The sequence below is a fragment of the Eriocheir sinensis genome, chromosome 49 (assembly GCF_024679095.1).
Source record: "Eriocheir sinensis breed Jianghai 21 chromosome 49, ASM2467909v1, whole genome shotgun sequence".
In the NCBI taxonomy this organism is placed as follows: domain Eukaryota; kingdom Metazoa; phylum Arthropoda; class Malacostraca; order Decapoda; family Varunidae; genus Eriocheir; species Eriocheir sinensis.
In genome coordinates, this window is record NC_066557.1 from 7128372 (window position 1) to 7149298 (window position 20927).

The window sequence follows — 20927 nt, forward strand, 5'->3', positions numbered from 1 at the left end:
AGCAGTTGTGCTTATTTTAGTTTTTGTCATCATTTTTGGCTTCATGAATGTTTGATGTGTATAAATTGTATTACCTTGAATTATGTGTTTTTCTTTTCAAGCGCAAATTAAGAATTGGCTTTTATTATCATTAAGAACATGTATCTTGTATATTTCTCAGGTTTATCTCTTTGCCAGACTATAGCTTCATTGTTTTAAAGTCTTGTGGACAGAGTCAGAAACGGGTGTGTTCACAAGTAAATCTCATTGATTACAAAACTCTCATAACACAAAGCATTGGCAATCAAAATAATTATTAATAAATTGATGGGTATTGATCTGGAAAATGTTGATTGCAGAGGCTGGTTCCATCGTGACACAATCTTGGGCTCAGTCAAGGTGCCTTTGGTGGGACTGGAGACAAAATGCACACTACACGACTCCTTTGATGTGAGTATGGAAGGATGGGTGGTGATGGCACTGGTGGTTAGTTGTGTAGTGGTAATGGTGCAGTGTTTGTTGTGGAGTAGTGTTAGTGGTGCACAGTGTTCGTTTGTAGTTGTAGCAGCAGTGGTGTGTGAATCCCAATGAAAGTAACAACAGGGTAATAATGACCTCCAGAAGGTGGGAGTTACTGTGTTCATCAAAGGAGGGGGAAAGGGTACCATGCAGCTATTTGGCAGTGGCATCATTGAGCAATGACCTTTTCTCCATAGGAGCCACCAGGAGTGGTGCATCTTTGGCAGTAGCAGTAGTAGCTGTAAGTAAAACCTCACCTGTGAGAGTTATTCACACATCTCTTAGGGTCACAGTACCACATTTTCTTCTAGAGTCACCTCTGAGGGTTCTTCACACTTTCATACTCTTCTAATAACACAATAACACCTTCTCCCCACAGTTGATGGATGAAAGAAAGCGCATGGTGGGAGGCAAGCTGGAGGTGAAGGTACGTCTGAGGAACCCCATCGTGGCCAAGCAGCTTGAGAAGGTCACGGAGAAGTGGCTTGTGATTGATGGATTTTGAGGTAGACATTTTGAAGGTGTCTGAAGAAGTACTACCCACACACACTTCAGGAATTCATCATATCCCTTCTCTGTCATCCACGACCAAATTGTTCCTTGGCATCAGTCACGTGTCCATATTTTTCCTATATAAACAGTAAGGTGAAGGTTGAATGATTAGAATTGAGTGCAATACTGTAGCCTTCGAACTCAACAGTTGATCTGTAAGAAAAATTTATTCTAAGGTTTGATTTTCCAGCCATAAATTAAGATTCTGTTGTCTGAGCAGCCACATGACGGTAGAGGACTTAGCAGATGTAGGGAAACACTATTTGAACAATGATTTTGAGAGAAAGGATACAATTTTGTGCTCACTTTTTGCAGTACTCAAGCTAAAGAAAACAGGCAGCAGTCATTAAATCAAACTTAATACTCACAAGATATTACTTGCATTTCTTCCTGTATGGAGACTGTTGAAATAGATGTTTTAAGACATCTATTTAAGCTCAAGTATTGAATATAAATAGAATAGTCCAGCACCAAGTGACAGCGACCCGTCGTTGTTAAATCATTCAAACATTGGTTTGCTCTTTGTCTTGACATAACATCAAAAGTCACATCTCAGCCAGGGCCTCCCTGCCTCCCCTGGGAGCAGCTTGGGCCTGAGTGAGTATTGCATCAAGGATTGAAGCCTATTTAAGGTCAGGTCTGTTGGTTGCTTTTAATAGACTGCAATAAATTAATATGTGGCTAGTCAGACATCTTTGCTGGTTTATTATTTTTTTTTTTAAATTAATTCTCTCTCTCTCTCTCTCTCTCTCTCTCTCTCTCTCTCTCTCATATCTATATCTGTCTATCCATCTCATATCTATATCTGTCTATCCATCTATCTATCTATCTATATCTGTCTATCCATCTATCTATCTATCTATATCTGTCTATCCATCTATCTATCTATCTATATCTGTCTATCCATCTATCTATCTATCTATATCTGTCTATCCATCTATCTGTCTATATCTATCTATCCACCTATCTATCTATATCTGTCTATCTATCTATCTATATCTGTCTATCCATCTATCTATCTATCTATATCTGTCTATCCATCTATCTGTCTATCTATATCTGTCTATCCATCTATCTGTCTATCTATATCTGTCTATCTATATCTATCTATCTATCTATCTATCTATCTATCTATCTATCTATCTATATATATATATATATATATATATATATATATATATATATATATATATATATATATATATATATATATATATATATATATATATATATATATATATATATATATATATATATATATATAGCAAAGAATAACAGGTCACATTGTGCTTTCTGTGTGAAGACTGTTGATTGCCCTGGGATAAATGTCTCAAGACATCTATTTTTGCGTTCCCTTGTTTCAATATCACATGCAGTGTGGCTGTAGCCAAGGCTGAATTTTCACTTGGGAGGCTGGGCATGTGCCCAAGAATCCTGCACTGTATGGAGGTCCCAGTCCACTAACAGGTTATTAGCAGTGTTTACATATTCATGTATTTCTGGAGTAATCAGCTTAAGAGATACCTGTCTGTTCAGACCTTTACAGCATAGCATTCATTTGGCATTGAGACTTGGTGAAAAACCACTAGTGTTATGCAGGTCTACATGTGCATTTCTGTGATGCAGGTGGTCAGGCATGATAATTTCATCTCTTAACTCTCCTCCCAAAACCCTTGGTCAGACTAGGACTGGATTCCATGTCTGTCAGAGGTCTTAGTGTGTCTAGGTAGGAGCTTGTGGCTGAACAAGTAGTGTGTGATTGGTGTTTGGGTGTGTTGAAAGTGTGGGTGCATATAGTCATGTGTAGGTGTGCACTTGTTTTGTCTGTAAGAGTGAATGAATCTGTGTGTGTGTGTGTACAGTCAGGGCCAGCTCAAGATATTGTTAACTCGGGCAGTGAGCCGAGGGTGCTGAATACTGCAAGTGCCAGGCAGTGCCCCGTCATGTGTGAAAGATTTGTAGTGTTCATGTCAAAATATCATATTTTGTGTATATTCTATATAAAGTAACTATACACACTGATAAAGTGATAATAGAGGATAGTCATTGCTGATGTGATTATAATAACCTCAGTAAGTGAATGTCATGGGCCTTGAAGCACCCCAGCAGCTGCCAGGAGCTTGACCTGGTCTCCCCGGCCACATCCTTCCTTTTGTTTCATCTTAATTTTCCTAGCCCAGAGCTCCATCAAAGGTAGCCCTTTTTCTAGCATGAACAAATTATGCAGTAATTAGCAGTGCATAATAACTATATTTAATAGAGTATTTTCACCCAAGACTCTGTAACACCTATCATAAAATTCTCTTTGTAAAATAGTTGTTACAAAATTCCACCCAAAACTATGTAGGGAATATTTATCAGGGAGTTGTTATTTTTTGTATGTAAGTAAATGTACAGTTGAAGACAAACATATCAGACCACTACGCCAGACCACTGGTCAGCAACCTATGGCTCTTTCATCACGTGTGGCTCACTAATTTTATTAATTATTTTTACCTTCTTAAAATGAGGGCATCACACACCGTAACACTATTCAGCGCAACTTTAGATTGTTATGTTTGACTATGGAAAGCTCTTAAGGGATGAAAGGGGTAAATCCATATACAGTCGTCCCTCAAATAGTACGGGGGTTAGGGACCCAGGATCGAAAATCTGTATAAAATTAGTGCCCCCCATAAAAACACTCCTGGGCTGCATTTGAGAGGGAATTGGGACTCTCAGAATGTCCCGAGTGATTCAGACATGTGACGCGGTAGCACGTGTTGCCAACTCGGCTCGTCTGCTGGTTCCCGGCTTTGAGAGGTGGAGCGCCTTCGTGCTGTGATGACGTCATCAGCAAATATGGCGGCCCAAACAAACACATATAAGTGTTTCCATTGCATTTCACCTCTCTGTGCCACAATAATCACTTCAGCTTCCCTTTCGTCTTCTGTTGTAAGGAGTTCATCAGTCAGGACAGCTAGTAATGCATGTTAACCCCTTGCATCCGATGGATATACTGCGTCATGGTCATTTCAGCCAGTGTGTGTTTTATTTCTTCTCGGGTATAGTACTCGGATATGGGAAGGGCGCGCGATTTGACAGCTCGTAGTGAAGAGGTTAAACGTCGCCAGGAAGATCAGCGTACGCCATTTTGCTATGAGTGAGACGCCATTACAATAACAACGACGAGGTTTAGTAAAAGGATGGCCTTTATCTCTTGGAGCACTGGCAGTTACTGCAGCAAGAATTTCTTTTTCACTATGATTTTCAGGGTGTTGGCTCTTTGGATATAAGCCGTTTCAAAGGCTGTAGTTGGGACCGAAAAGGACAACTACCTCCCGAACTAAGACCAATACCCAAGATGATAGATACAGCGAACACTGCTCTCATTCACGTGGTATACTCTCCCTACGGCAAAGTAACTCATCCCAAAACGTAACTTCTAAATCTGAATTCTTCTCCAAGGTAAACACCTATCTCGAATGCATTGGGGTGCTTTCAGCAGGTGTTTTGGTATAACAGTGTTGCCACTCATGCCAGGGCTACTTGGTGCGACAAGCGGGAAATTTAAAAATCCTAAAAAAAAAACTTCCATGACAATCCGTATAAAACCGAAACCCTATTATTGGAAACCGTACTATTTGAGGGACGACTGTATTTTGTTTCAATGGTTAATAGTATTCTCTTCGTTACCAGACAGATTTCCATCTTTTGAGCCATATCCGCACTGTGGTTCTTTGAGAGTATTATTTTTTATATGAAACAAAAAAAAAATGCTCCTCTAGCCTTATGGGTTGCCAGCCCCTACTCTAGACTCATCATGGTTCTGTAGCCCCCATTGTGTGCAGCATCACAGGTGAGAGGGGGAAAGGAGTGAACTGACGGGGGAGGAGAGTTAGCAATGAGTACCCTCCCCTCTCACCTTACCCCATGTGGCGTGGCATTAGGGCAGGCGCTACAGATTTGCAAGTTTAGGTTGAGGAGGTTTGATATTTTTGTCCACAATTGTGCAGAGTTGAAACTGAATGTGATACAATGCCTATAATAATGTATTTAATAACCTAACAAACTTTTTATGCAAATATTTTTTAATATCATCTTTGCTTAAAACAAATCCTTGGCACAGACGGATCTGTAAATAAGCCATGCATCCTCTTTTATATTCGAGCCCTTATGAACCCATAAAATGAATTCTTGTTACTTCAAGTTATACATTGCCCCACATGCATTTACTGTATCTATTACTTGTTCATCATTAGTTTTTTTGCTTCTTTGTAAACGGTCTTGCTCAGTCATTATAGAGGGTTAGTATATACTGAATGTCAGGAAATGTGATTCAGAAATCATGAATAAAAACTACATTGATTACTAATCATCTGTATTTATAGTAAAAAATAATGGTTACTCTACAACCTCTGTCTGGTAGAAGAAAGAAAAGGTTGAAATACTTGCTGTGAGTAAACTCTGCCAGCAGTAGAGTCTAGTAATACAGTGTAATGCAGTACACTGTAAGCATTACTCAAGACCTACACCCTGTTCATTTTATAAACACATTTACATTATGCGAATTTAAGAGCACATAATCCATAACAATTTTGTTACCATTTATGCATCTGCCACAGTGCAGTGTTGTTTCCTTTGACTGTTTTAATAACAGAAATTACTCAAAATTCACAGCAAATGTTAAAAACAAACAGGGTGCACTTCATTCCCCTGCCCTGCTACACGTCATATATGTCGACATAGTCACCAGATTTGAACTCGTCTTTCTCCAGCACCTGCAGCAGCTTCTTCACCGAGGCATCACAGGACAGCAGCTTGCCCTCCTCTTTCATGGAAGTGTAAGCCTTGCGGAGGTCATCATCTTGCGTCTCTGTGCGAGCATGGACCTGGGGAGGAGGAGCTTTTAGTTCAACAATTTGGGTTTGTGGCTTGCAAAGGGACTGTAAGGATCTATGAATATAAAATTATACGTATACCACAGCTCAGTCTCCCAAAGGACTTAATTTCAAGTTCACTTTCAGTAATAGTCTGTTGGTTTTCAGTAAAAGCCTGTTTCTACCAGACTTATGGATTGTATTACTTAAAATTTACATTGTCTATATGTGGTATTACACCTCTCGAGTGTGCCAGGCAAGGTGCTTGCCCATTTATTGCTCATGCAGATTTGCAACCAGCTGGTGCAGAGACCTAGGTAAACAGTCTGGGTTCATGCCTATTTAAGTCAACAACTGATTTGCAGCCAGCTGTTGAAGCTGCAGAGACCTGGGTAAGCAGTCTGGGTTCATGCCTGTTAAAGTCAAGAACTTCACATACTGCACTATCACCAAACCCACGATGTTTGTGCAGCTCACCTGCATGTCTGTGTTGAGGGGTCCAGGGCCATAGCTGAGGACCCTAACGGAAGGGTTCTCAGCAGCCAGCACCTTGAAGAGCATGTTCCGGCCAGCCTTGCCGGTGCAGTAAAGGCCCCAACTCTTGAAGGGCTCCAGACCACAGATTGAGGAGATGTTGATCATCTTCACAACACAGCTGGGCACAGCTGACGTCAGCCTCAGGAATGCAGCATTCAGAAGTATGACAGAGCTGAAGAAAAGGATGACAGCTTAAGAATACAGAAGTTGGAGATGAGGTTTATATAATACGGTTCAGAGGTGAAGAAACTCATAAAATGTCTCAGGCAAGTTTACTGAAATAAACCTGCATTGCTGCCAATGCTTAATTGGTTGACTTCAAAATACACTGCACAGATGTTCATTAGAAGGATATGCTATGATGCTTAGTTGTCCTTTGTGTCATCATCACAAAACAGAAGTTTGTGGTGGAAGGCACATTGCTTACCACAAATTCAATTCCTAAGAGTAGCAGTTAAGCTTTACCCCAACTGTTTGGCTTCACCAAGTTTGTAAACTACAGAGCTAGAACACATTCGTGATGAAATCAGGAAATGAACACGACTCGCATCCGGCTCTCTCAGTGAGTCAGTACTGATGACTGCAGGTGAGTTAGCCGAGTTCCCTCTTGGTAAACAACTTTCAAGACCCTAGAAAAGTATTCCATTAGGCCATAATCAGCAGAGGCCATACTGCGTCCTGCAGTAGTTTGGTAATGGCTTATGATGATGAATCATTCACCACTTTCTCTGATACACTGTGGAGCAGGCTTTCTTCTACTGTATTTACTCCTCCATATAATTAAAACTTTCATGAAAAGAGAATTTGTTTACTCTTTTATCTGATAATTGTTTTCAACAGCAGTGTGTTGCATGCATTTTTCTAACAACATATATGTTATTCCCTTGGCCTGCCTCGCTTACAGGATTAAAGGGACAAAACCTCAAACACTCACCCAATATTAAGATTGAAGTAATTAGATATATGGGAGGCGTCGTCCATCTCTCGCAGGTACTTGAGAGCGCCGAGGGAGCCAGCGTTGTGGAAGACCAAGGCCTGGGCGGGCGGCGTGGACTGCTCGGCCGCCAAGTGGTCCTCCAGCACCGCCTCGAAGTCCGGGGCCGTGGCGGTGCTGAGGTCGATGACCACCGGGACCACCTGGTGGGACGAGGAGCGCATCAAGGAATTAGTGTTGCAAAATAACCGTAAAGGAAAAATCTTAATGCTCGCCATCCTAACTTCCAAGTAATATATAAAATAAAATTCCTGGGTTGAGTTAATGTATCCAAAATAGAGAATAAATAGTATATTGTGCTGGTAAATTCAAAGAAATTAAAAGGTGAAGCTTTGTGACGACTCATCATCCTGATTCGAATTCACCTCGAACCGCTAACACCAACACCAACCCCATCAACACGACAGCTAACCACCTTGTAGAGTTGTTCAAATGACTACCAACTTGTTATGGTAAGGGCAAGTTAGGGCTGGATCCTGACGTGGCGGCTGCTTTTCAAGGCGTATTCCTCTATCACACACACGTCTCGGAGGATCGACCTTTATATGAAATTGATTGTGACACGAGTAGACGTGCGGTACTTCATTATAATAGGCCTATATATACTTTTTGTGGGGGCAATCTAAGGGATGGATTTTGACGAGGCCCCCAGCCAAACCTAGCAGTCTCGTGAGATCGACTAATTAACATGAATAAACGAGACTTTTTTTTCCGTGGGGGCAATCTAAGGGGTGGATTTTGACGAGGCCGCTGTTTGTCTAGGGATAAAATTCGTTCCTCAATTAAACCTAGCAGTCTCAGAGGGTCAACCTTTAGCTACGCGAGATCGGCTGTCACAAGCACCGTTGCCAGATTGTCGTACTCACAGCATAGTATTTGACGGTTTCTGACACCTAACTATTGCCAAGAATCAGGAATTAACTATTTTAACGATAATTATAAGTGAATCTCCTTAATGGGGTCCACGAGACAGTTTTTGGATCGGAAGTCGGTATATATATATATATATATATATATATATATATATATATATATATATATATATATATATATATATATATATATATATATATATAAGAGGAATATGAGATAATGTAAGACAATCTGGCAACGTTGGTCACGAGTACACGCGGTGCTCGTTCACTTCGCTCATCGGTAGCTCACTCGTCGCCAGCGATGCCAAATTGTCGTACTCCGAACATCTCATTTTTAGCATTTTCATTCCAAAAACTCTTGTACCTTAAAGTTATCGTTGAAAATGTTAAATAGTGATGGTTTTCTTTCATTTTCACAATAGTTATATGTCAGAAACTACGAAAAAGGCAATGTGATGAGTACGATAGTTTGGCAACGCTGCTTTCGCCCACTCACCGTCACTTTGGGGTTTATCGCCTTAACGGAGGCCACTGTGCTGTCGAGGCCCTGCTGGGAGCGAGCCATGCCCAGCAGCTTGGAGCCTGGGGGGAGCAGGGGCGCGAGGCAGGTGCAGATAGCCGCCCCCAACCCTTGGGAGGCCCCCGTCACCACCACCCACCACGGCCCCGGCCCCGCGGCGCTCGTTCCGTCACTCATGCTTGGGGGCGCCGACACGTGGTTGTGGAGGCTGAAAAGGAAAAGCCATTGATGAGGATTTACGAGTTTGTTGAAGTTACTGGTGGATACATACCAACATTTTTTTCTTTTTTTAGTTCTATTGCTTTCTCTGCCTATTCCTCCTTTTTTTTCTTGTTCTGGGCCCGAATTCACAAAGGCTTAGTTAATAGTTTTGGGCCCTTAGTGCGTAGTTTTGAGAACATTGAGACACAAAGCTCGCGCGGTAATAACGACGAACTAATCGATGACGTCACGGGTTAGCGCGCGTCCTGGCCACACATTTCGGACATTAATTTTGTACAATCCCGTCCATAAGAGTTAAAGAAAACGAAATAGGCTGAAACTTCGACTCACGCCTCGCCCCGCTAGTCACTCCGCCGAGACTACACATACATATTATACCGTATCACATCTAAAAACACCAAAGAATCGATGTTTTAAAAAATGCTTTAATGTTCCAGCGACATCTTGAAAACCTTCTCTTGAAAAGTTTTTGTCATAGGATGAGGAAATACAGCAAAACGAGCGCTATCCTCTCTCTCTCTCTCTCTCTCTCTCTCTCTCTCTCTCTCTCTCTCTCCAAGAGGGCATTACTGGGGGAATATTGACGAAAGTGTAGCTTACTAATGTCGAGATGCTGGCTGCTTATTTCTGGACAAAATATGATGCTGTTTATCATGGAGATCGTATTTTTCTCCGGAAATCACTAATTATTTGACTTTTCAATGCCTTTTGTGTACCCGCCGCTGCAAAATAGCTCGCAGAGAGGTTCAACTTGGGGGACGAGTGCGAAATCGGGGTTTTTGGGTGGGTGAGCATATTTGAACTACTCCAACCGAACTTTACATAACCTAACCTCTAACTGCGCCCCCCCTGGACCCCCCCCCCCCTTATTTGCGACTTATTTATGCGAGGAGGTATTTATCTCAACACCGCCTGGACTGCCGCCGCATATGGGTGTGCTACGTCATGTCTTAGTTCCATTAACATTCTTACCATCAATTTTCTTTCTCTTTTCCGGAAGTCACTTGTTACTGCACTGCATTCTGCGACCAAAAAGAAAACCATGTTGTAAGTATTAACCTTGCCAGAGGTGGCTAAGCTTTCGTCAATATTATCCCACTACTGTCTACCTGCATCACGCCGCGGCCAAGGTTCAACGTCTGCACGGAGCCGGTCACGAGCCCACACGTTCGGCGGCCCTGCACGTGACGGGGAGACGACGGCTGAACTAAGTCTGGACTTTGAAGGTCACGCAGGTGTGGTGCATGTCACAGCCCAGGACGTGCCTGCGGCTTTTGACGCGTGACACACGACTGGCTTGGTCATCGACCCTTGCTCATTGAAAGTGTCATTCACACACTGTCTACTTAGCCAGCCAGTGCCCTCCCAGAAAGAACTTTCGAGCTTATAGCACAGATCTGTGTGTGCGGCTGAGACCTCACACTTCACATCTCAGGCGGGACAGTAATTACCGCTCCTGTCAGTGAAAAACCTTTCGGCTTGAGGAAAGCGCGAACCTCTGTCTGCCAGGTGACAGACAAAGAACATAGCATAAAAAGTCGGCAAGAGGCCTGCTGCATAAGGGAGCGTTGTGTGTGTGTGTGTGTGTGTGTGTGTGTGTGTGTGTGTGTGTGTGTGTGTCCAACAGCCAACAGAACACTGGGGTTCCTGAGGAGGAATCTACACAACTGCACACCTGACATTTTAAACACATAGCGTATGACACACTTGTGAGACCAACACTGGAATACTGCTCCACGGTGTGGGATCCTTACACACACAGAAACATTGATAGGTTTGAACAAATCAACACCAAGGCGGCAAGGTTCATTACAAACAATTACACTGGAACGCCTGGCATCACAACACGGATCAAACAACAGATAAACATGGAACCTCTTCACATACGCAGACAAGCACACAGACACTTATGTACAAGATCACAAACACTCACACTGACATTGATGTACACACATACTTACACAACGCAAACAGTCAACGTACTCGTAGCACACACATCCATAAATACCAAACACATCACACTAACACTGATGCATACAAGCACTCACACTTTCCACGCACCATACTAGACTGGAACAGCCTCCCTCAACAGATTTTAGACTGCGGTACAATAGACTCATTGACAAAACAAATACACACTCACTTGTCACCCCAACACACTAACACTAACAATTACACTTGATTCACTTCCCTCCCCTGCACACCGGCTCCCCCGTCCCCCCAACAGCCAACACAAATAGAGTTCATCTCACAAGCTTAAAAGCAGCGGAAGAAGTGAGTCACCGTGTGTGTGTGTGTGTGTCGGGTACACGTGTTCCTGTTGGACATGGGTGCTGAGTGTGGCGACGAGATGCGTGTCCTGAAGCATCCATCTGGACTAAACAGGTGCAGCGTCACGTGTGGGTATGCCGGCCGGGTCACGCGATGCAGTGAGTCTCGAGGTTTCACATTCATGGGTGAGGCGGAGTGTATGGGGCATTGGAATGGATGACGATAACTTAATCACCTCCATGTGAATCAAGAAAGGGAAATGCATGACAGGGTATAAACTTCTTAATTAACAGTAACGAAAGCAATCACTGTCTGGTTAGGAATAAAATTTACTGCCACGGAAAGAAAACATTGCCAAGAAGCGAGGATTGAATATGTTGGTATGTGACAAAGGGGAGATAGAGATGAACGATAAGGAGATCACAAACTTCATCACCGATACGGAAAGTGATCACGAGAACACGAGTAGACGCTGCGCCCCAGGAGAGAGAGAGAGAGAGAGAGAGAGAGAGAGAGAGAGAGAGAGAGAGAGAGAGAGAGAGAGAGCGCCTTCGAGTCGTAGGGCGGTATTCTAAGACGCTACCAACACCCACATCAACTATTTGCAAAGGACGAAAGCATGATCAATCGGATTCTAGAGATTGTTTTTGGGGGTTCGGGGTTTAGAAGAAGGGTCAAACTCTCACCATTAAAATACCCCCTGGAAAGACCCATAACCCTTACGAAAGCCATGTCAAATGTGTGTGCTTGGGCGACGAAATGTTTAAGAATGTCACGTAGCCCCGTCAGCAACACACAAGAATGTATATATCTTGCTCGGCTTAGTCCGCCTCACAAAGCCCATTATGCTGCAGCCTCTACTCTCCTCACGGCTCCCCGCACGCTGTACTGACGGGGCGGGACGAGATGATGATTATGTAAACTTAATAATAAGACTTGTGTAGCCTTGAAAGGAACACGGTTTTGTAATATATAAAACCTTACATCAGGGCATTTTTATATATTACTGACGTGTGCTTTAGGCTATTACCATCACCACTGCTATTACTACTACCACCAGTACTACAACTATTACAACTACCACCACCACTGCTACTATAATTTCTACTACTACCACTAATGCTACGACTACTACTATCTAAATCATGTCTCTCCGTGATAGTCGTCTTACATCAATATTCTAGCACACACACACACACACACACACACACACACACACACACACTATTTCACGTCCTGCTCAGATGCATCCCCTTTAATTAACTGTACATTTCACAAGTGCTTCAGGATAATTACTTGTTTTTAATTGCTATCGACGCTACATGCGATATCGTTTCCACGGCTCACCATCTGCAGATCCTATATTGTAACACACTTCCGCCGCTCACTGCAAACATTAACAAAGGCCACAAAGGAAAGCGGTCTGGTTCTCGTGAGTGCTTTTCACGTTCATGGTGCAGAAGCCTTGACAAACTATCACTAGGCTCATAATTACCCATGGAAATACTAACATAACATAACTACCCATGGAAATACTAACATAACATAACTACCCATGGAAATACTAACATAACATAACTACCCATGGAAATACTAACATAACATAACTACCCATGGAAATACTAACATAACATAACTACCCATGGAAATACTAACATAACATAACTACCCATGGAAATATTAACATAACATAACTACCCATGGAAATACTAACATAACATAACTACCCATGGAAATATTAACATAACATAACTACCCATGGAAATACTAACATAACATAACTACCCATGGAAATACTAACATAACATAACTACCCATGGAAATACTAACATAACATAACTACCCATGGAAATACTAACATAACATAACTACCCATGGAAATACTAACATAACATAACTACCCATGGAAATACTAACATAACATAACTACCCATGGAAATAACATAACATAACTACCCATGGAAATGCTAACATAACTACCCATGGAAATACTAACATAACATAACTACCCATGGAAATACTAACATAACATAACTACCCAAGGTAATACTAACATAACATAACTACCCATGGAAATACTAACATAACTACCCATGGAAATACTAACATAACATAACTACCCATGGAAATACTAACATAACATAACTACCCAAGGTAATACTAACATAACTACCCATGGAAATACTAACATAACTACCCATGGAAATACTAACATAACATAACTACCCATAGAAATACTAACATAACATAACTACCCAAGGTAAAACTAACATAGCTACCCAAGGAAATACTAACATAGCATAACTACCCATGGAAATATTAATACTAACATAACATAACTACCCATGGAAATACTGACATATAACCTCTGCGAGTCTTGTCCAACGTGTTCAAGCCCCGAATTGGTTGATTATACAGACCCACACCTACTCACTTCATTAGATATCGGTAAATAAATATTGATGAATCGTCCTGCGGGTAAGAACCAGTAAGTAGCCACGGCGACAAAAGATCACAACCTTCCTCTCTCACAAGCTCAACTTAACTGAGTAAAGATGAGGAAGCGAATCAGTGTTGCGAATGCTGCCAAATGCGTCTGTTCAGTCTGCTGGAAAACCGCTATCAATGTAAATGTAACTGATGCTATGGGTTTCATTTGTACTTAAGAAAACAACAAAGTTCTTCTCTTGATTATGAGCTAAAAAACCTATACTATAGCAAAACGCATGACCGCTCTTATAACCCCTCCCCCTAAAGTTATATGTACATTCGTGAACTATACCCGCTACATTCTTCCGCCTGATATTGCTACTTGATGCCATGCGAACAACAGGGGACCGAGAAACAGGAAAAAAACAAACAGACGAAGCCAACAAATGATCAAGAAAGATAAAAATTAAAAAGAAGAATAGAAAAGCAGGAGCAAAAAGAGGACGAACTGAACGTAATAAAACGAAGACCAAAATAAAAATGAAAAAAAGCAAATGATATTAAGAAAGGAGAGCAAGGAAAAGGAAGGAAAGTAGGAGAAAACGGGGGTAGCCTACAAGGGCCATATTCCCCATCGCTTCGCCGCTTACACACACATTCGACAATACAAGGATTTCGTGGGAGTATTGGGCATTTCCAGCGGTACTTTTATGACTGTCATGATTTCATTATTCAGGGAGTGGTCCGTGGAAAAATACCGCGGGAGTCCCCGCCATTTTGATTGAGAGAGCGGGAAGTAGTCCAGATCAGGCGGGAAAACCAGGCAGGCGGGAAACAGGACCTTATTCAAATCATTTCGTTAATACTGCCAAAGCTGAGCTATGTGTGGGATGCATGACCCACTAATACCTAGTGCATGTGTTAGGTTATTAATAAATAACAATCCATAGCCGTAGGGCGTTTAGTGTGTTACACAGAAAACGAGATGTCAGTATGGCGAGAGCTGGCATCTTGACCGCGGCCAGGGCGCGGAGCATTGTGGGTCCCAGCGCCATCTTCCTGCTATCTCCCACCCAGACTTCACCGCGAGCAGACGTCCCTCACATCCTCCCGCGCCACGTTGCTCATCGTGGTGGTCTTTCCAGCCTTGTAGTATCCACAAGTCCAGAGTGACTGTGTACTCAGGTGAGGGACGCCCGTGGGAGGTAAGAAGGGCACGGCGTGTTGCAGAGGGGAACGAGAAGAGGACAGAAGGACTCCAGGCCGAACGGACCACGAGGAAGGGGAGTTGTAAGGAAAAACGGCTGTTATTTCTGATAATAAATTGTGAAGTATTCGTCAGATTATACTTTTTCCTTGTATTCGAATACGAATGAGCATACTTTGATTTCTATCAATAATTATTCGAATACGAATGAACATACTTTGATTTCTACCAATAATTATTCGAATACGAATGAACATACTTTGATTTCTACCAATAATTATTCGAATACGAATGAACATACTTTGATTTCTACCAATAATTATTCGAATACGAATGAACATACTTTGATTTCTATCAATAATTATTCGAATACGAATACACCCAAATACGGTATTCGAATGTATTCGAATACGAATACCGAATACGAATATTCCATCCCTAGGAGGAGGTCGAGGGAAGGAGGAGCAAGTGGAGGGGAGGAGAGGAGGAGGAGAAGGGGAGAAGGGAGGAGGTGGTGGGAGCAGAAGAAAGTGGAAGGGAAGAGGAGACGGTGTATGGAAGGATAAGGTGGAGGGGAGGAAGAGAGGGCGGAAGAGAGGTGGAGAGAAGAGGGAATAGTGCTACAGGTAAGCTTACCAATAATGAAACAAGTGACTATCGGGTATAATTTCTGCGTTCAAGATGTGTGTATATATATATATATATATATATATATATATATATATATATATATATATATATATATATATATATATATATATATATATATATATGTGTGTGTGTGTTATAGAGTCCAAGCAAAGTAATGAAAAGTCACCACAAAACAACAAACCTAAAGAAATTAAACAAGTTGAGAATGAAATAATAACCCATTCAGCTCTTGTCTGTGTCCCGTCCAACCCGTTTCTGTCCGTCACTCCATCCAGTCTTCTCCCTTCTCTCATCCCTGTTCTTGTTCGTCCCTTCACCAACGTTGCCAGATTATCGTACTCAGATCATCGTTTTTACCGGTTTCTGTCCCGTAACTATTGCCAAGAAACACCAATAATTAACCATTTTAACGATAACTCTATATAAAACCAGTTAAAGGGGTGGAGGAGACGGTTTGAGGGTTGGAAATCGGCAAATACAAGAGGCTGAGCACGACCATCTGGCAACGTTGCCCTTCACCCTTTGCCTTCGTCAGCCACTCCGTCAACCCCTCCACCTCTTCCCTTTTCATCCACCTGTAATGCCAGTATTTAATTAAGGACGGAAAAATAGAAATTAGGAGAAAGTAGTTTAGTTTTACTTTTTTATAAGTGGCATTTATAATGCGGCACTTAAGACTACTTTTTCCCTAATTCTATTTTTCGTTAAATAAATACTATCCAGATCAGATCCTATGACATGCCGTTTTTCGCAAATATCTTTCAAACGAAGACTCGGGTCAGCATGGGACTTTGGTTTTTGTTTCACACACCTCGCTAATTTTGACGCTATTGTGCAATGCCAGATGCGGTTAATTATGTGTACTCTTGACTGTTAATGATGGCAAAACCTGCTGTATCCACCACCTACCTCCACCCTGGCTTCCCTCCCTCCTCCTTCCTCCCTCTTCCTTCTCCCTCGCACTCTCTCCCCCCGCCCTCTTTCTCCCCCCTCCCCCCCTCTCGGTGTACATGCGATGTGAAGCGTTGCACACATATGACTTGTCTACAATGGCGGATAACTCGCAAGTATATGCTAAGTATGGTCTGGTGTTTTATGCACACGACCCTGATTCCTGTTCCAGCGTAACTGGATGTTGGTTATTAATCCACCCATCATATATACTCGCTATCTATTTTTGTTTGCTATGACTTTTTAACATATCTACATGAACAGATATCGTATGGCAATCTTTTCCTAACATCAGAATAAATTATTCATATATTTCTCCAATTTCGTTTCACGTTTTTACTCTGCAATGAATTCCCGCTTCAATTCCACCGTTATTCCTTTCCGTCCCTTACGCGATTTCCTATAAATAATCAAGCGTCAGCTACGTGCTTCATCCCATCATACGCTCAACGTAACCTGTGGGAAGGAGGGTCATATACTCATGTAACTTTCGATGGTTGTATAATTGCCAAACAAACCTCATACAGCACTTAAGCAACATCCAGTTACGCTGGAACAGGAATCAGGGTCGTGTGCAAAAAACACCAGACCATACTTAGCATATACTTGCGAGTTATCCGCCATTGTAGACAAGTCATATGTGTGCAACGCTTCACATCGCATGTACACCGAGAGGGGGGGGGAGGGGGGAGGCATGGGGAGAAAGAGGGCGGGGGGAGAGAGTGCGAGGGGAAAGGGGGAGAGAGGGAAAGGGAGGGATGGGAGTAGGGGAAGCCAGGGGTGGAGGTAGGTGGTGGATACAGCAGGTTTTGCCATCACAGTCAAGAGTACACGCCATAATTAACCGCATCTGGCATTGCACAATAGCGTCAAAAATTAGCGGAGTGTGTGAAACAAACTGTGCCAAAGTCCCATGCTGACCCGAGTCTTCGTTTGAAAAATATTTGCGAAAAACGGCATGTCATAGGGTCTGATATGGATAGTAAGTACCTCTTGTCAGTCTTAATCACCACTCCACTCTTTCCTTGTCTCTGCCTTGTCATTCAATTTCTTTTCCCTTTTTGTCACTACCCCCTCTCACCCTCCCTTTCCTTTACCAACCCTGCCCTTTATTCATTCATCATCACACATTAAGAAGCCTGTACCAATTCGTTATCCACTTCTCTCTGATGTTTGGGTATTCCATTCTGCCCATGGCCTCTTATTTCATCTGCCACTACCTGTTGCTTCTACTTCTACAATTCCTGGGCTGTCACTCTCGCCCCTTCTCTCTCTCCACCTTTTGTTAACTTGCTAACCACCCCTTCCCTTGTCATCTTATTCCTTGTTCCCTGTTACTATCCCCCCCCCCCCCCCAACCCACCCGTTCGCCGTGCTTCGTTAGTCCTAACTTCTACAATTCCTGGGTTGTCAGTGTCTCGTTAATTCTGGCTTCACTGTCTCCTCTCCATCTCTTGTCACCTTTCTGCTAACCTTCCCTTCCCCTTTCCTCTTATTCCCTGTTCCCTCTCATCATCGGCCTTCAGTTCTTCGTTTTCCTGTACGTCCTGACTTTAAATTCCTGGGCTGTCAGTCTCGTTATTTCTGTCATTGTCTCCTCCTCTCCCCCCTGTCACCTTCCTGCTAACCTCCCCTTCCCCTGTTTCCTTATTCCTTCTTATTATTATCCCCCAGTTATCCGTCTGTCCAAAGTCATACAATTCCTTTTACGGTTTTCTCGTTAACTCTGCCTTCATTCTCCCTTCTATCTCCATCCTCTGTCAACTTGCTATCCTCCCCTTCCTCTGTCCTCTTGTCCTCCTCCCTTATGTGTCCTTCCTCCCCCTCCTCCGTCCAGCCCAGCCACCCTTCCACACTTTCCCTCACTCCCCCTCCACGCAATTCCGCTCCCCCCAACCAGTCGTCAGCCGCGCTCCCAGATCAGCCAGCTTTTCCAGTGTCCAGCGTCTTGTAGCGTCAAATTTCGTTCACTTATAGTCTCTCTCTCTCTCTCTCTCTCTCTCTCTCTCTCTCCTCCTACTTGTTACTCCTCCACCTCCTCTGTCCCTGCTCTTTCCTCTTTCCCTCCTCCTCCTCCTCCTCCTCTTCTTCCTCTTCCTCCTCCTACGCGCCACTTGTTGAAGGCTCTCAGATTTTTTTTATTTTTTTTATAAAGATGAGTTAACGTTTGCTAAGACAGACGAGAATCCGAGCACACTTCCTTTCTAGTTTCTTATCCCTTAATTGTCACTTCGCTTTCGTTCCAACTCTTCACTGATGGAACTTCATTGATTTTTTTTTTGGGGGGGGACGGGTGGATGTATTGATATGTGTGTGTGTGTGTGTGTGTGTGTGTGTGTGTGTGTGTGTGTTATCAATTTGTTTTGATGTCCATGCACTTTCCCTTTCCCGATACTGCATAATTTTACTGACGTTCTTTTTCATATCACACATTTTCTCTTGTTATTGTTGTTGTTCCACTCGCAAAACCATCTATTTTTGGAGAGAAAGAGTAAACCCAGCAGACAACACAGCACAGTACACGTAACCTCTGCCCATGGTGGTAGTGGCGGAGGGGAAGCACAACGAGCAACTCACCTTTAAACGTCCACACTACACGGTGGTCGCGGGAGCACTGGCGGAGGCGGCGGGTGGTAGAGGTCTTGAGGGGCTGATAGGAAGGGACAGAAGGGGGAGCGAGGGAGGGGGGAGAAGGGGGAGACGGAGACCAAGGAGGGGGTGAAAAGGGGTAAGGTGAGGTGGGGAAGCAATAGGGGGTAAGGAGGGAAGGAGGGCGCGTGGGAGGATAAGAGGATGAAGGGAAGAAGGAATCGTAGGAGGCTGCCGTGTGTGCGTGTGTGTGTGTGTGTGTGATGTCTCGTCCAATCTTATCGTTCATCTCTCTCTCTCTCTCTCTCTCTCTCAGATAAGGCATACGATATGGTTATCTATCATTTTAATATGTTTCTCTTTACTTACGCTAAAAACAACAATGAAAAAAATAATATGAATAAAAGTCTCAATAAACAAATTAAAATGAACGTAGATATACACTTGAAATAAAGGGAAAGAGTGAACCGAGGAACACATGATTAAGAATAAGAAAAATAATAAGAAACTCGAAATACGAATAACTATTAACATAAACGCTAAGATAAGGGAAAAAAGGTGACGTGAGCAAGACACAAGACCTTTTACAACCTAATCGGGCGAGGGGATGGGCGCGTACCAGCCTCCCGAGCGTGACTCGTCTCAATTTCCCTCGTAAAACAAAAGAAGAACGATTCATGCAGTGACCCAGCAAACGTGAGGAGATGAAGAGCTATGACTTCTTGGACAGGCTGGCGGCGCTTCAAAAGGTCAAGCATTACAATAGCATGCAGCTGGGCATTCGATGTGTTACTTCGGCCCTTATTCTCAGACGCTCTCAGGCTCTCACTACATATGTCTCCAAAGGTCTTAAAGGAGATTAGTCTTGTTCTCATGAGTGTTTTTTCACGTTCATTTTGCAGAAGCCTTGTCAAACAATTGCTAGTGAAACCAAATTGTCGAGTACGTTTTGGCGTTGGCTCCCGCGGGTCCATTTCCCCCCTCTGCTCTGCCACATAGTCCCAACACGTATCTTTTCCTCTCATATGTTACCTATAGCTTACATATGAGAGGAAGAGATAGGTGTTGGGACTGTGTGGCCGAGCAGAGGGGAGGAAAGGACCCGCGGGAGCCTACGACAGACCGGCCTCGACATATTTGGAAGACTATAGGTTCATGAAACTACCCATGGAAGTACTAACACAAGCTCTACGAAAGCCTTACCAAATGTGGGTGTGTGAGCCCTGAAGTGTTTGAGAATGTGGAGTTAAATATGAATCTCATGAGTTTGTTCCTTCCTGGTCATATTTTTTTTGGGGGGGGAGGAGGGGTCATTGTGCCCGGTATCTCGTGTTTCATTATTTTTAGTTTATTACATTTTTTCCCCCGGATATCTCGTGTTTCGTTATATTCAGCATCTCTGGTTTCTTCTGATTGCCTCATTGACAGAAGGTTTACTGTTGCAAGAGTACACAACAAAGGAGAAGGGAGGAACATGCCATCCCAACCCCCAGGCAGTACATAATGTGATTTGCAGGAATAGAAGAGTTATCTCCGTACATTACCTATCGATTTGTTTGTCTTCCCTTTGTTGTTGTTGTTTTTTCACCCACGGCGTATTACGATAAACAAAGGAGAAGGGAGGAGCATGCCATCCCAACCCCCAGACAATACATAATGTGATTTGCAGGAATAGAAAAGTTATCTACGTACATTACCTATCGATTTGCTTGACTTCCCTTTATTGTTGTTTTTTCACCCACGGCGTATTACGATAAACAAAGGAGAAGGG

General features: G+C 42.9%; 2 protein-coding genes and 1 long non-coding RNA gene across 6 annotated transcripts in view; 2 read left to right on the forward strand and 1 right to left on the reverse strand.

Annotated features, from left to right (window-relative positions):
* Positions 1 to 1543, forward strand: part of LOC126981785 (coiled-coil and C2 domain-containing protein 1-like) — a 29833-nt gene extending 28290 nt beyond the window's left edge. For all 3 annotated transcript variants that reach the window (XM_050833334.1, XM_050833333.1, XM_050833332.1), the window contains exons 15-16: positions 339 to 429; positions 878 to 1543. In XM_050833334.1, the coding sequence (XP_050689291.1) occupies positions 339 to 429; positions 878 to 1003 (217 nt within the window). In that variant the 3' untranslated portion in view covers positions 1004 to 1543. The remainder of the gene's footprint in view (positions 1 to 338; positions 430 to 877) is intronic.
* Positions 1544 to 2317: 774 nt separating this feature from the next.
* LOC126981788 (uncharacterized) lies at positions 2318 to 5404 on the forward strand. Its single transcript, XR_007734136.1, has 2 exons — positions 2318 to 4021; positions 4149 to 5404. It is a non-coding gene; the product is annotated as an uncharacterized LOC126981788 (long non-coding RNA).
* LOC126981787 (sepiapterin reductase-like) lies at positions 5394 to 19294 on the reverse strand. 2 transcript variants are annotated; one of them, XM_050833338.1, is made up of 5 exons: positions 19145 to 19294; positions 8812 to 9043; positions 7381 to 7583; positions 6387 to 6618; positions 5394 to 5921 (listed from the first exon to the last, which is right to left on the reverse strand). In XM_050833338.1, exons 2-5 carry the CDS (start codon positions 9010 to 9012, stop codon positions 5754 to 5756), a joined length of 804 nt encoding a protein of 267 aa, XP_050689295.1. In that variant the 5' UTR covers positions 9013 to 9043; positions 19145 to 19294; the 3' UTR covers positions 5394 to 5753. The 2 variants fall into 2 exon arrangements, with proteins under 2 accessions (XP_050689295.1, XP_050689294.1); XM_050833337.1 differs by lacking the exon at positions 19145 to 19294 and adding an exon at positions 13763 to 13782.
* Between the last annotated feature and the right edge of the window lie 1633 nt (positions 19295 to 20927).